General features: G+C 57.9%; 2 protein-coding genes across 4 annotated transcripts; one reads left to right on the top strand and one right to left on the bottom strand.

Annotated features, from left to right (window-relative positions):
- Positions 1–91: 91 nt before the first annotated feature.
- On the bottom strand, positions 92–2,904 carry MRPS12 (mitochondrial ribosomal protein S12). Its single transcript, XM_080829525.1, has 3 exons — positions 2,853–2,904; positions 2,474–2,541; positions 92–760 (listed from the first exon to the last, which is right to left on the bottom strand). The coding sequence occupies exons 2-3, from the start codon at positions 2,520–2,522 to the stop codon at positions 405–407; spliced, it is 405 nt and encodes a 134-aa protein (XP_080685651.1). The 5' UTR covers positions 2,523–2,541; positions 2,853–2,904; the 3' UTR covers positions 92–404.
- A 185-nt stretch (positions 2,905–3,089) lies between these two features.
- SARS2 (seryl-tRNA synthetase 2, mitochondrial) lies at positions 3,090–13,186 on the top strand. 3 transcript variants are annotated; one of them, XM_080827870.1, is made up of 17 exons: positions 3,090–3,376; positions 6,393–6,488; positions 7,835–7,864; positions 8,406–8,546; positions 8,627–8,681; positions 9,150–9,213; positions 9,407–9,512; positions 10,217–10,264; positions 10,475–10,583; positions 10,898–10,943; positions 11,033–11,120; positions 11,203–11,312; positions 11,860–11,948; positions 12,040–12,132; positions 12,254–12,319; positions 12,406–12,659; positions 13,081–13,186. In XM_080827870.1, exons 1-16 carry the CDS (start codon positions 3,110–3,112, stop codon positions 12,630–12,632), a joined length of 1,635 nt encoding a protein of 544 aa, XP_080683996.1. In that variant the 5' UTR covers positions 3,090–3,109; the 3' UTR covers positions 12,633–12,659; positions 13,081–13,186. The 3 variants fall into 3 exon arrangements, with proteins under 3 accessions (XP_080683996.1, XP_080683997.1, XP_080683995.1); XM_080827871.1 differs by lacking the exon at positions 13,081–13,186 and having other exon boundaries at positions 11,860–11,953; positions 12,406–12,875; XM_080827869.1 differs by lacking the exon at positions 13,081–13,186 and having other exon boundaries at positions 12,406–12,871.
- The last annotated feature ends 658 nt before the right edge of the window (positions 13,187–13,844 follow it).

Here is a 13,844-nt window from a genome sequence, read left to right as displayed (position 1 = left end):
TTTTCTGGAGGAAACAGGCCCATTGGGGATGTCCCTGGCTAATACCACGCAGAGGACAAATACAGGAAGGGTCACACCGCAACCAGGGGAGTAGCAGAGCGGTCTGTGTGTTTATTGCCACCCCTTCCCAGCAGATGGCAATACAGGGCCCTGTCCCAGCAGAAGAGGTCCTTCGAGCCCACGCTCTACACACAGAAGGCAAGGGTGTGGACAGAGGGGGGCTTTTACTAATTCCACCCAGAAGCCCTGTGGGCAAGCAGTGTTCCTGGTGGACGAGGCAAGGCAGGATTTGCACCCAGGACCAGGTACTTCCAGAGCTGGAAGAGCTTCCCAAGTATACTGCAGGCACCCAGAGAGGAAGGTTCTGGTTCCGGGGGAACCCCAGCCCGCTGTGGCCCTGCCAGTCACTTCTTCTTCTGCACATGGCCACAGTCGTACTTGCCACGCACAACAGTGAGCTTCACGCCGGGCAGGTCCTGGGTGCGGCCGCCCTGCACCAGCACGACATGGTGCTCCTGCAGGCTGTGGCCCTCCCCGGGGATGAAGCACACGGCCTCTCGGCCAGTGCTGAGCCGCACGCGGCAGCACTTGCGGTTGGCTGAGTTGGGTTTCTTGGGCTTTCGGATGAACGTGCGCAACACCACTCCCTTCAGCTGCGGCCGGCCGGCCGTGGGGCCTAGAGGTGGAGGCGGCCTCTTGGGAAGCCCTCGGCGGTGCATCTGGTTCAGGGTGGCCATGGGCCGGGTGGCCAAAGCTAGGCCTGGAGACACACAACCGGGAGGAGAGGCTGTTATCCCAGCAAATGGGTAAGAGTTCTAGGCACAGTTCCAAGCACTTTCCCAGGACGTACTTGTTTCCGTCTGGGGGTAGTCACAAATAAGAGTAATAACACCTACGTGTCAGGTTCTGTTTTTAACATTTAATGTGAATTAGCTCCTTTTATTCTGCAAGGAAGGCACTGACTTTAGTGCTGTTTGCAAACAATAATAAAAGCGAACAGATTCACACCATATCATGGACTGGTCTATGCCCTGTACCTATGTGAACTCGCGTCATCTCTACAACAACCCAATGGGGTGTTCGGGGGAGGTGTCCCTCCTCTAACCCCCATGAGCAGATGATGTCCCCCAAACTGTTATGGACCCTTTCCTCCCTCCTCCACTGCATCCCTTTGGTCCTGTCCAACCTCATCTACTGAGCCCTCCTTCTCCCTCCTATAGTCTGGTCCCCACATCCAGCCAGAAGGACCCTGTGGACACGGGGGTCAGATCAGTACCCCCCTCCCCTGCTCAGAGCCCTCTCTCCTGCGGTGCCGTCTGACTCAGGGAACAGCCAAAGTCCTTTCCGTGGCCCATGAGGCCCCAGGTGCTCTGCCCCCATCACTTCCCTGACCTCCTCTTCCTACTTGCCCCCTCGCTCATCGTGCTCCAGCTGGTGTCCCCAGACACACCAACAGAAAGGGGACCAGTGTGGCTGCAGTGGAATAAGAAGGACAGTTCAGGGAGGGAATATATTTCCAAGGTAGACTGACAGGATTTGCTCATGGATAGGATGTTAAGAAGATGCCACCATAACCGGTTTCTCTTGAGCAAACATTTACCGAGTACCTACCATCTTGGCCCCAATAATGGAGGCACAACGGTGACAGAGATGGCCCTGAACATACCCTCTTGGAGCTCCCAATTCAAGGCTCTAGGTTCATCCCTTTCCTGTCACTAGCACAGACGTCCTTTTACATCCAAACTTTACACTCCCTCCCTATCCAGGGTGGGTCCTGGCTCTACTATCCATTTCTGTGTTACCTTACATGTCAAGTTACAGCAGAATCCTCAAAGGGGTGAGACATTGCTAGAAGCCTCTTCCTAGTGGTATGCCCTTGAGCAAGACTGCCTCAGTGCCTCAGGGTCCTCACCACGTCACAGGCACCAGAGTCACACCTCCCACTTGAGTATGGTGTACAAGAGGTTATGGTGAGAGACGCTAGCCCAGAATTCCCTGGCAGAGTGCAAGCCTGTCACGGGATCCTTAGTGAGTGGCAACCAGCAAGTGCTTAATAAAAGTCTGCAGAGTGAGTGACTGAGATACTTCGCAAAGGGCCTGGCCATGAGAAGCATGTGATGTCTGCAGAGCCCATAAGGACAAATAAAGCATCCCTCTCCTTGCCTGGCGCACACTAAGATCAACCCTTTGCTTGGATGTCTCGCCCACGGGAGATTATTTATTAAGTATTTGCTGAAGAAATCAGAAACTGACCCAAACTCCCGGTACCCACCTGACGATGCATAGTCGCCCCCAAGGCAACGACTTCCCACCTCTTGCCCTTGCAGCCCGAGCTCCGCTAAAACCCACCGTGCATCCGTGCCTCCCAAACTTAAAACCCCGATTCCCGCCAGGGCTGCGGCAGAGGCACACAAGTCCCAGAGGGGATAACCCTCGTACAGCGGCGTCTCTGCAGCTCAAGTCCCCAACTTACCATAATTTAGGGACGTGTTGAGGCCACGGAGAAGGCCGGACCAGAACATCCCGCCGCCTGAAGGGTCCCTGTGTTAGGGGATGAGAGAATCAGGAAGGAAAAGGGCAAAATGGCGGGGGCCGGGGAAGGGCCCCAATTCTCCCCATCCCGTCCTCAGAGCCTGCGGATTAAGTCCAAGGAATTTCCTCTGACAGTCTGACTACAATCCTTCACGCTGAGGACAGAAATTCTCTCCGTAAATTTAGTTTCGCTCTGAGTAGGCTCTCGGGCACCTAGCAACCTCCCTCCCCCACCCCCGGCATACAGGAGGAGAAAAGAAACTGAGGAAAAGGCCAGGGAGATTCGGGGAACCCGAGGATTTCCTATGAACTTCACCGACCCTAGCAGGGTCCGCAGACACGCTGAACCGGCTTCAAGCCACTTCCGGAGGTCACTGCGGCAGGGATTGGCTGGCTCTGACTCTCGTGCACTGAAGGGGCGGGACACAAAAAACGATTGGTCAAAGACAGAGTCAATCTCGGTCAATCTTTCTAGTCAGACTGTGTTTGAGGCACGAGAGGCGCGGCTGCTTTGCAATTGGTCTAAACGCGGAGTGGGCGGGACGAAGGGTGCGTGACTCCTTGTCCCCCGTCCAAGATGGCTGCGTCCATGGCGCGGCGTTTGGGGTCTTTGGTGGCTGGTCGGGGTCTTCGGCCCCGGAGAGGCTGCGTCTGCAGCCATAACCCAAGGAGAACTTTTGCCACGGAGAGACGAGACCGGAACCTTCTGTACGAGCACGCGCGCGAGGGCTACAGTGCGCTCCCTCAGCTGGACATGGAGTCGCTGTGCGCATGCCCGGAAGAGGCTGCGCGCGCCCTGCAGTTCCGCAAGGGGGAGCTACGGCCAGAAGACCTGCCGGCGATCGTGAGTGCGCTTGCGTGGGCCATTGGCTGCGGAGCCCAACTGGGCTTGCAAGATACTCTCCAGCAGGGGGCGAACGTATTACGGGAATTTTAGTTCCTTCCCCAGTTTAGCCAACCTGTGCTTGGCACGCATACGTGTGCCAGTTATCCACGGAGTGCTAGGGCCCTACTATCTACACACCCATTATGCGTTCCATAAAGCGTGCTGAGTACCTGCTCTGCGCTTAGGAACTTACTCCAACCTCATGCCAGGCTTAAGACGACAAAAGAAAATGGGGGGAGGGGGAAGAAACTAGGGAACAGGGAGGTGAGTCAGACGAGGGTGGAGGGGTTTGGCTTTGGAGAGTAAGAGATCGAGTCCTGCCGCTGCCCGACAAGTAGCAGGCGGTTAAATAGGGTTCTCGAATGAATGAATGGTTCTACTCAACGGTTATTTAAGGAGCATCTACTATGTCCCAGGTGTTGAGAATAAGTTGGTAAATAATATAATACAATATGCTAGGAACCGAGAACCAGAGTCACCATATTGCTAGACCTTGTTGGGGTGCTGAGGATGGTCTGTTCTAAGTACTGTGTGCATACATGCCTCATTTCAGTTTCACAACCACTGTGTGAGGTGGGTGCCCTCATTTCATCAGAGGAAAAACTAAGGCTCAGAAAAATTAAGAAGGGTGGTGGTTGGGCGCCTGGGTGGCTCACTCCTTAAGCGTGTGCCTTGGGCTTCAGTCATGATCACAGGGTCCTGGAATCAAGCCCCACGTTGGGCCCCTGCTCAGTGGGAGGCCCGCTTCTCCCTCTCCCACTCCCCATGCTTGTGTTCCCTCTCTCGCTCGCTCTCTGTCAAATAAATAAATAAGTAAAATCTTTAAAAGGAAAAAAAAGGAAGGGTGGTGGTTCCTCAAAAAATTAAACATGGAATTACCATATGATCAGGCCATCCCACTGCCAGGTACGTACCCCCAAAGAATTGAAAGCAGGGACTTGAACAGATATTTGAATACCCATATTCGTAGCAGCGTTACTTACAGTAGCCAAAAGATGGAAGGAACCCAAGTGCCCGTGGATGGGTGAATAGATAAACAAAATGTTTATCTACTTCGTGAGACACGATGGGATACAATTCAGCCTTGAAAAGGGAAGAAAATTGTGACACAGCCTACAACATGAATGAACCTTGAGGACCTTATGCCAAGTGACATCACAAAAAGACAGAACTGTATGATTCCATTCATACAAGGTACCTAGAGTAGTCAGATTCATAGAGACAGAAAATAGAAGAGTGGTTGCCAGGGTCTGGGAACGGGAAGATACTGTTTAATGGGTGTGCAGTTTCTGTTTGGAAAGATAAAGTTCTGGTGATGGACAGTGGGGAAGGCTGCACGACCATGGAAAGATACATAATGCCACTGAACTATACACTTTAAAATAGTTAAAATGGCAAATTTTATGCATAGTTTACTATAGCCTTTTATATATTTTTTTTTCTAAGATTTTATTTATTTGACAGAGATCACAGGTAGGCAGAGAGGCAGGCAGAGAGAGAGAGAGAAGGAAGCAGGCTCCCCGCGGAGCAGAGAGCCCAATGTGGGGCTCGAGCCCAGGACCCTGAGATCATGACCTGAGCCGAAGGCAGAGGCTTTAACCCATTCAGCGACCCAGGCACCCCGCCTTTTATACATTTTTTAAAAATATTTCTTCGTTAGAGAGAGAGAGCTCAAATTGGGGGAGGGGCAGAGGGGAAGGGAGAAGCAGACTCCTCGATGAGCACAGAGCCTGAATAGGGCTGGATCCCAGGACCCTGAGAACATGACCTGAGCCAAAGTCAGACGTTTAATGGACTGAGCCACCCAGGTGTCCCTATCCCCATCTTTTAAAGAGCTGGTTTAAAGATCCTAAATTATTTATAACCTGCTAATGGATCACATCCCAAAGCTTGAAAAGCACGTCTTTAGGGCATGAAGTGTGAAGAGGAATATGGCATGTGGCTTTCTGGGCAGTAACAAGGGATGTGAATTGTTCTAGGAGCCCTGGGGAGCTGTGGGTGCTCTCAGGTGGGAAAGGGTTTGTGTCAGAACTCTGGCTGGAGGAGGAGAGCCTGCAGGCTGGGAGGCTGGCAGGGGTCCTTGCAGGAGAGGACAGTCTCTGGATGGGGCCAGGAGTTGGGGGATGGGAGGAGGACAGACCTGAGGGATGTTCCTGGGGCAGAAGGGTCCGGGTAGCATCCAGTAGGGGGCTCAGGGCTCTGGGGTGCGGGATGGGAGTTCGTGGGGCTGTGCCTGAGGATGCCTGTCCTCGAGTCACTCCTGAGCATGAAGTGTCCAGGAGACATCCAGGGAGAGTCACCTTGTGGCCTGCCCTCCACTTCCTGTTTCCAGCCCCCTAGAGGGAGGATGGCATTGTTTGTGCCATTTGGTCAAAGGGAGAACTGCAGCCAGGGAGGTGAGGGGGTTTGCCAGGGAATGTGGGCTCACAGAGGGACCACACAGCAGTAGGGGTCCCCATGAAGGAGAGCTGAGCCTGCCGTTTTGGGGGACAGGCTTGGTGCAGCAGCCCCGTAGGACAGTGGCTGTCTCTCTCTTCTGCAGGACTCCGAGGTGAGCACTGGCAGGGTCCCTGCCCCTTAGCACCTGGGTCCCTTCACCTTCTTGCTCTGCATCCCTGAGGATGTTGTCCAGTTTGACTCTCCTCAGAGTCCGTTGTCCAGGCCAAGGGGAGTGAGAGACAGAAAGTCCGACATGGGGGCTTATCTCTAAGGAGATGACCCAGAGTCCCGCTGCCACTTTTGCTCCTGTCCACTGGTTGAACTTGGACACAGGAGCACACGCAGCTGTGAGGGAGGCTGGGAAATGCCTCTTCATAATGTGAAGCCATGGGCTTCACATTAGGGAGCTCTTGTGCGGGAGGGACAGAGGGGGGACTGGCCGCTGGGGTCCAGGTGGCCAGAGGCTGAGGCTCCAGCGAGAAGGGACAGGAGACGGTGGCCACTTCACACCTTTCCCTCCTGTGTCCACCCCCAGATTGCTACCTGGCAGGAGCTGAGGCAGCTGCGGGAGCAGATCCGGAGTCTGGAGGAGGAGAAGGGGGCCGTGGCTGAGGCAGTCCGGGCCCTTCTGGTGAGCGTGGGGTCCTGTGTGGGTGGAGCTTCACCGTGTTGATTCGACCTGTTTCCCCTCTCACAGTCCACCCGCATCTCTTTGCATGACTGCCCGAGGCAGAAAACAGGACTTCTGGGGCTCGCCTGCCCTTTCTCCAGAGCAGAGAGACCTTTCCTGAAGCCCCCAGCAGAGTCCCCTCATGCCTTCTGGGCCCAGGCACCCCCACCCCCACACCCGTCATCAGCAGGAGGGACGGAATTACTGCAGCGGGCGTAGGGCTCCTGGAGAAGCAGCCTCCGGGCTCAGCCCGAATTCCCGGAACCACAGGCCGCCCAGGGAGGGGGAACTGAGTCAGGTGTCTGCGGGCAGGGAGGAGGGAGAGCAAACAGTCGTGGGTTAGACAGCTGATAGCACCTGCCGCAGGGGGCGGGAAGGTGACCATGAAGTCAACAGCAGACATTTACATAGCTGTCAGTGTGGGCCAGGCACCCTCTGGGTGCAGCCCTCACAATGCATGAGACGGGGACAGTCCAAACCCAACTTACCGGGGCCCCAGGACGTTAAAAATGTGCCTCAGCACCAGCCAGAAAGTGGGGGAGGCAGGATTCGCACCCAGGCCCGCAGGCTGCTTTCCACCCCTCCAGTCGAAGGCCAGTCACAAGACTAGCTCCGTCTCTCCACGACCCCAATACGGAAATGCCAGGCCCCGGGCTATGTGCATCCCAGGCGGGCAGCCAGTGCAGACGACAAAAGTGACCACAGTTAATGTTCAGCGAGTGCTAACCTATCTTCTCAGGGAAGCCATGTGCCAGCCCTGCTGGGGAGCTCCTATGAGCCCATTTCCCAGATGGGAATACCAAGGCTTGGAGAAGGGACGGGATATGCCCAAGGACACGCAGCTGGGAGGCACCCCACATTCAGACCCAGGTCTGCTTGCTTCCCATCTGCTGCTCCGGATCGTAGAAGGTCACAAGTCCCCAGACTTCACCTGTCCAAGTCGCGGTTTTGTCATTTACGAAACGGGGAGCACAGCGAGGCCCACTTCACAGAGTAGATTGTGGAGAAACAGGACGGTGTGGGAGCCCTCTGCGGAGACAGGCGTGAGGTAGCTCTCAGTGGAAGGTGCAGGTGTGATTACTGTCTGTTATCTTGCCTCCTCCTAGCTTTACTGAGAGAGAAACTGAGGCACAGAGTGGAGGAAGGTCTGTCCAGCCAGGCACCCACAAAGCAAGGAATTCAGAACCCCTTCCCCACCCCCCCACCTCCCCCCTGGGCCCTGTTTGACCTTTCACCCCTCCATTTTTCCCTCTTTCCCAGCCCCAACTTCAGGAACCTAATCACCCTCTCTGTCTCTCTTCAACCAGGTAAACCAGGACGACGGTCAAGTGCAGCAGGTAGTACACAGGAGTGATGTCCTGTGCCTGATGGGGGTGGGCAGGGGCCGCGTGAGTCCTGATTCCTGCCATGTGACCGGAGACAACACACAGGACTATTGATCCAAGTGAATGTGCTGATTCACGAGACGAAAGACCGGCTCCGGGTCCTGGCTCCGTATTTGGCTCTGCTTCCCTCTCATTCCCAGACCAGCCTTTTCCCCTTAGAGAAAGGGGAGCCAGGGTGGGGCGCAAAGAGGACCACTCCCCTGAGAGCTACACCCATAGTCCTGGGGCTTGGGTCATGTGCCTGTCTTTGAGCCAGTCACTGTGGCCAAGGCCTTGGAATGTTCTGGAAGGCCAGGCCTGAGTCATGACCCTCTGGACAGGCCACATGGTGGTGAGGTGAAGGGAGGGAATTTCCCAAAAGGAAATTCAGGATGTCGGGCCAAAGGGACAGTGAGTGTCCTGCACAGAGGTTCTGCCAGCAAGGCTCAAGGTCAGACTGGTTCGAGGGACCCCTGCCCTTTCCTGGGCCAACCCCACCTGTCCCTGTCCACAGGATCCCCAGTATCAGAGCCTGCGGGCCCGTGGCCGGGAGATCCGCAAGCTGCTCATGGTCCTGTACCCCAAGGAGACCCAGCTTGAGGAGGATTTCTTCCTGCGGGCGCTGAGGCTGCCCAACCAGACCCACCCGGACGTGGTGAGCACTGTGCTGGGTGCTCAGGAGGCCCGGGGGCCCTTGAGACCACCTCCCCTGTGACTCCTGCTGTGTCTCTGCAGCCCGTCGGGGACGAGAGTCAGGCCCGAGTGCTCCACGTGGTCGGAGACAAGCCAGGTGGGGCACCCCACCAGCCCTGGGGACCCCAGTCTAGGGTGGGGCCCCCCCGGGTCTGGGATGCAGCTGGGGCCTGTAGAGGTCCTGTGTGCCCCTCCTCTGGTCTCCCATCCTGTCTCTGTGTCCGTGGCAGTCTGTCCCTGCCCCACATTGGCCCCTGATTCCCTTGGATTCTTCTCCCCAACTCCCATCTGGCTCTGGCTCTCTGCCCCCCTCCCTCTTCCTCGCTTCTTCCTAATGTTTTCTTCCCTTTGCCCTCGCTCTCCTCTTCCACCACTGCTTCCTGTGTTTCTCTTCCATCTCTCTCGCCCTTTGCCAGTCCCATCTCTGCTGCCACCCCATTCCCTTTCTCTCCCTGCCTGTCTGTCTTTCTGCCGCTCGTTCCTGCCGTCTCTCTGATCCTCTCTCTGTCCCTTTTCCATGTCTCCCCCCGCAACCCTTACCCCACTGCTTTTCATCCCGATTCAGCTTTCTCCTTCCAACCCCGGGGCCACCTGGAAATCGCGGAGAAACTCGACATCATCCGTCAGAAGTGAGTCCCGCCCGCCCTCCCCACCCCAGCAGCTGGCTTAACACTGTGTCCGGGGCCTCACTTCGCATGAATGTTTGATGCCCAGTCCCCCGCCTGGCAGCTGGCCTCTGCCCTGGGGGTGCAGAAGAACTCCCCCCGTCCCCTACCAGCCCCAGCCCACACGCACCCGCCTGTCTGCCCATCTGTCTTCCAGGCGCCTGTCCCACGTATCCGGCCACCGCTCCTACTACCTCCGAGGGGCTGGAGCCCTCCTGCAGCACGGCCTAGTCAACTTCACACTCAACAAGCTCATCCAGCGGGTATGGGCCAGGATGGGAGGGCTGCCTGGAGGGGGTGATGTGGAAGCTGATGCAGAGGCTCAAGGTGGGGAGGTGGGGCAGGGGGGTCACCTCTGCTCTAGTCGCTGTTTACAGAGCTTTACACATATAATTAACACATTTAATTCTTAGAGCAGAGGTAGGAGGTAGGTGCCATTGTTACCCCCACTTCAGAGATGGAAAGGCTTGGAAAGGGCATAACTAGCCCAGGATCTCGTGGCTGCTGCCTGGGGCTGGCCCTAGAGCCTGTCTTCGCCACCTCACCGCCTGCCTGTAGCATATAGGGAGTGTCGGGGAAATGTGGTGTTGCTGAATCGGGAGGGGTTGGCAGGGGCTGGAGGCATGGGGTGTGGGCGGCAGTGAGGGACTTGGACATTTCCCAGGGGCACTGGGGAGCCACAGAAAGCTCTCATTACACCTCCCGCTACCCTATGTGGGCTGAACTGAGCTGAACTGAACTGTGAAGCCCCAGCAGAGAGGACCCAGTGACAGGGACACCAGGGTCCCGGAGCCAGCGCCAAGCCCACCGCTCAGGCCTTCCTCAGTTTCCTCGGAGATGGGCTGGGCTTTGGAAGGACAGACAGGAGCCATTGGCCCACTCTGCAGTGCCACTTCTTCCAGTCTGAGCTTGGGCTCGGGTGGGGGTCCTGGCCGTGCCCCTCACCCCACCCCCTTCCTCTTCACAGGGCTTCACTCCCATGACGGTGCCAGACCTTCTCCGAGGAGCTGTGTTTGTGAGTGCTCCCCACGCTCAGCTGTGTGCCCTGTTCTGGGGCCCATCTCCCCTGCAGAGGCTGCCCTGGGACTGGGTTGAGGATGTCAGGCCAGAACAGGGAGGACAGGGCAATTCCAGAAGCTTCCTGGGGAGGAGGGGTGGTTGTGACTGCAAAATGGAGCTGGAGGTCCTCTGTCCTCTGACCTCTGTGGCTTGGCCTCTTCCCCAGGAAGGCTGTGGGATGACACCAAATGCCAGCCCGTCCCAGATTTACAACATTGACCCCTCCCGCTTTGAAGACCTCAGCCTGGCTGGGACAGCAGAGGTGGGACTGGCTGGTAAGCACCTGCCGGGAGGCAACAATAGGGGTGAGGTTATATGCAGCATCCTCAGAGCAACAGGGATTATAGGGGGACACCAAGGAGCACCCTAGGGGTGACAGCTGTCTGCTGAGGATGTCTCAGTGACCCCAGGCTCAACATACACAGTTACGTAGGTTGTTGACTGTACAACAGCGCAGTGAGGATCCAGCCATGTGCCCCGCCATGAGGTTGTGTCCGCCAGAGGGGACCCCTTTTCTCATTCTCACAGAGGTTTCCTGTGGATGAGCGGTTGCCTTTGGCTGACCCGTCATGTTCCCCTTTCCTCCCAGGCTACTTCATGGACCACTCCGTGGCCTTCAGGGACCTGCCCATCAGGTGATACTCAGTTCCTTTAGATCTTGTCCCCCACCCCCCGTGACATTCCCTCTCCCCTCCCTGACTCCACCTCCCCTGCTCCCCCCCAGGATGGTTTGTTCTAGTACCTGCTACCGGGCCGAGACAGACACAGGGAAGGAGCCACGGGGACTGTATCGAGTACACCACTTCGTCAAGGTCGGTGTGGCCAGGACCAGGGAGGAGGGCCACTCCAGGGACCCTGGGCCTCCTGACTCCTGTGCCCGCTACGCTGCCCCAGGTGGAGATGTTTGGGGTGACAGGCCCTGGGCTGGAGCAGAGCTCGCGGCTGCTGGAGGAGTTCCTGTCCCTGCAGATGGAGATCCTGACGGAGCTGGGCCTGCACTTCCGGTGCGGGGCAGGGTGGAGGCATGGGAGGAGGGAGGGACTGGCTAGGTGCTCCCTAATCATGAACAGCCTCACCTCACCCCTCCCCTTGCCCCTTTTCCCCATGTCAGGAATATGAACAGGGTCTTTCTGTCTGTAAAATCCTGTGTAGGACCACAGGACGGGGCCAGAGGCCTGAGCAGCATGGGGCACTCCAGTGTGGGGGCCCAGGCCCCTTCCCTCTCGTGGCTCCCCTCCTAGGTGCTGCCCCACCTGCAGCCCCTCCATGCGGCTCCTCAGCACCCCAGGCAGAGTGGAGATGGGGGCACAGCCCTTCCCTTTCAGGCAGGACCTGCAGGCAGCCCCACGCCACCCCCACCCCGGCCGTCACAGGCTTCCAGAGAGACCCGGGGATGTGGCCTTTTGGCCTGGGGACCCGCTACAATCCCAGTGGCCCTTGCCTTCTCCCTGCCCTCCTCTCCATCCACTTCTCTTCCCCCACGCCCGCCGCCTCCTTGTGCCTCCACCTCTCACCTGCTGACCTTCACCGTGACCTCCTCTTCCGCCACAGTGTCCTGGACATGCCCACCCAGGAACTGGGCCTTCCCGCCTACCGCAAGTTCGATATCGAGGCCTGGATGCCAGGCCGTGGACGCTTTGGTGAGGTGAGCCCCCGGTGCAGCGGGGATGGGGGTACAGGACCCCCCCACTTCCAGCTGGTCCCCTCAGGCCACCCCGTGCCCTCACCCAGGTCACCAGCGCGTCCAACTGCACGGACTTCCAGAGCCGCCGGCTTCACATCATGTTCCAGAAGGAGGCCGGGGAGCTGCAGTTCGCCCACACGGTGAGCACCCGCACCCCCTCCTACCCTCCCCAGAGCCTCCGCCCTCCTAGGGACGTGCCACCTCAGCCTCTCCCGGGCCAGCGGAGGCCATCAGGTGGACGCAGGCATGCCTCTCTCCCAGGTGAACGCCACGGCCTGCGCCGTCCCCCGCCTCCTCATCGCCCTCCTGGAAAGCAATCAGCAAGAGGTGAGGGCTGGAAGGATCGCGCTGGGGAAGGCAGAGGGTGGAGGCCTGGGGCGGTGGCAGCAACCTGTGGCCTGCTCTGTCCCCAGGATGGCTCGGTCCTCGTGCCCCCTGCCCTCCAGCCCTACCTTGGCACCGAGCGGATCACGGCCCCCACCCATGTGCCTCTCCAGTACATCGGCCCGAACCAGCCCCAGAAGCCCAGGCGCCTGAGCCAGCCTGTGTCGAGCTGAGAGCTCACCCTCATCCGTCCGCAGGGCTGTGGCTGCTTCCTGGAGCTCAGGAGACTCTGGAAGCCTGGGACCTATTTTCCTGAGCACATCCTAACATCTGCATTCTCTGGGTCTGTTCTGTGCCTGGGTGCCTTCCTTACTCCTCTGCTTCCCCAGAATCAGCCAGTGACCCCGTCGCCACTGATGGTTTCAACATGCACCAGAAAGCAGGGCATCTGGGGACTTGAAGGTTGTAGGGATGGGGGAAGGAGAAGAAGCCTCCAACCTTTCCTCCTTGCCTCCGTCAGTACTTAGCAGATGTCCCCAATAAATGGTCAGAACCAAGGCCTTTGTGGATCTGTGAGCAAGGGGTTAGACCCTGGCCGCCTCACCGGGGGTGCCGGGCAGCTGGGCAGAGGTGCTAAACCTTCACGGGGTTGTGGCTGGAGGGACCATGGCCGGGAATGGCCAGCAACCTCCCGAGCACATGGAGGGCAACCCGCGGCCACCGCCGGAACCAAGAGGATGCTGAGTCCTCTCCCCTTGCTCTAGGACAAGGGACACCTTGCACTCACCTCCACCTCTCGCAGCAGGGAGGGGTCCAGGAGACAGCACAGCCTCAGTGAAGCCAGAACTCACTCTGCCCTTCGCAGTACACGGTACCATCTTCCCAGCTCCTCCAGCCACAGCCTGTCCAGTGACCCTCGGCTCTCACGCCGTCAGTCCTTCCTTCACCAGACCCCATCCACTCCTTCAGAATATCTCTAGAAGCCTCCAGGGGCCCTTACTTTCTCCTTCCTGCTCCGTCCCTGGTCCTGTCCACCGTGACTGACCGGCCTCTTCATGCCTGCTGCTGCCGGGGCCCCACACGAAGCCAGAGCGACGCTGTGGACCCCCATATCAGGTCACATCCCTCCCTTGCTTGGGGCCCTCCCGTGGCTCCCTCTCACTTAGGGAAAGGACAGAGTGACCCCCGGGATCCGCGGAGCGCCCCGCCCCATTATCTGCCCTCTGCCTTCCTCCTCAACCTACCTCTTGTCGTGCTCTAGGTCTGGCTGTTCAAACTCTGCAGACTCAGTCTTGACTCAGAACTTTGCCCTCGCCAGTCCCTTCTCTGGCTACCCTTTCCCTCCAGCTGGCATGACTGCCTCCATTTTGTCACTCCGGCCTTGGCCCAAATAATCCTCTTCCGAGAGGACCTCCCTGACCAGCCAGAGTAAAAGCCCCCTAGCACCCTTGTGATGCAGGAGTCTGCGGTCATTTCCTCCTTCCAGACGCCTATGTGAGTGTTGCGTGTCTCCCTTCTCAAAGCTCTG

This window comes from Martes martes (genome assembly GCF_963455335.1).
Source record: "Martes martes genome assembly, chromosome: 17".
Classification (NCBI taxonomy): Eukaryota; Metazoa; Chordata; class Mammalia; order Carnivora; family Mustelidae; genus Martes; species Martes martes.
The sequence above is the reverse complement of the archived record's forward strand: the minus strand, read 5'-3'. Positions and strand labels throughout refer to the sequence as shown.

Excerpts from the sequence above, each read along its gene's own strand:
- MRPS12 (XM_080829525.1), bottom strand. The coding sequence starts at position 2,522 with ATGTTCTGGTCCGGCCTTCTCCGTGGCCTCAACACGTCCCTAAATTAT. Across the intron at positions 761-2,473 it reads CAACACGTCCCTAAATTATG|GCCTAGCTTTGGCCACCCGG; the intron begins GTAAGTTGGGGA and ends GTGTGTCTCCAG.
- SARS2 (XM_080827870.1), top strand. The coding sequence starts at position 3,110 with ATGGCTGCGTCCATGGCGCGGCGTTTGGGGTCTTTGGTGGCTGGTCGG. Across the intron at positions 3,377-6,392 it reads CAGAAGACCTGCCGGCGATC|ATTGCTACCTGGCAGGAGCT; the intron begins GTGAGTGCGCTT and ends GTCCACCCCCAG. Across the intron at positions 9,214-9,406 it reads CTCGACATCATCCGTCAGAA|GCGCCTGTCCCACGTATCCG; the intron begins GTGAGTCCCGCC and ends TCTGTCTTCCAG.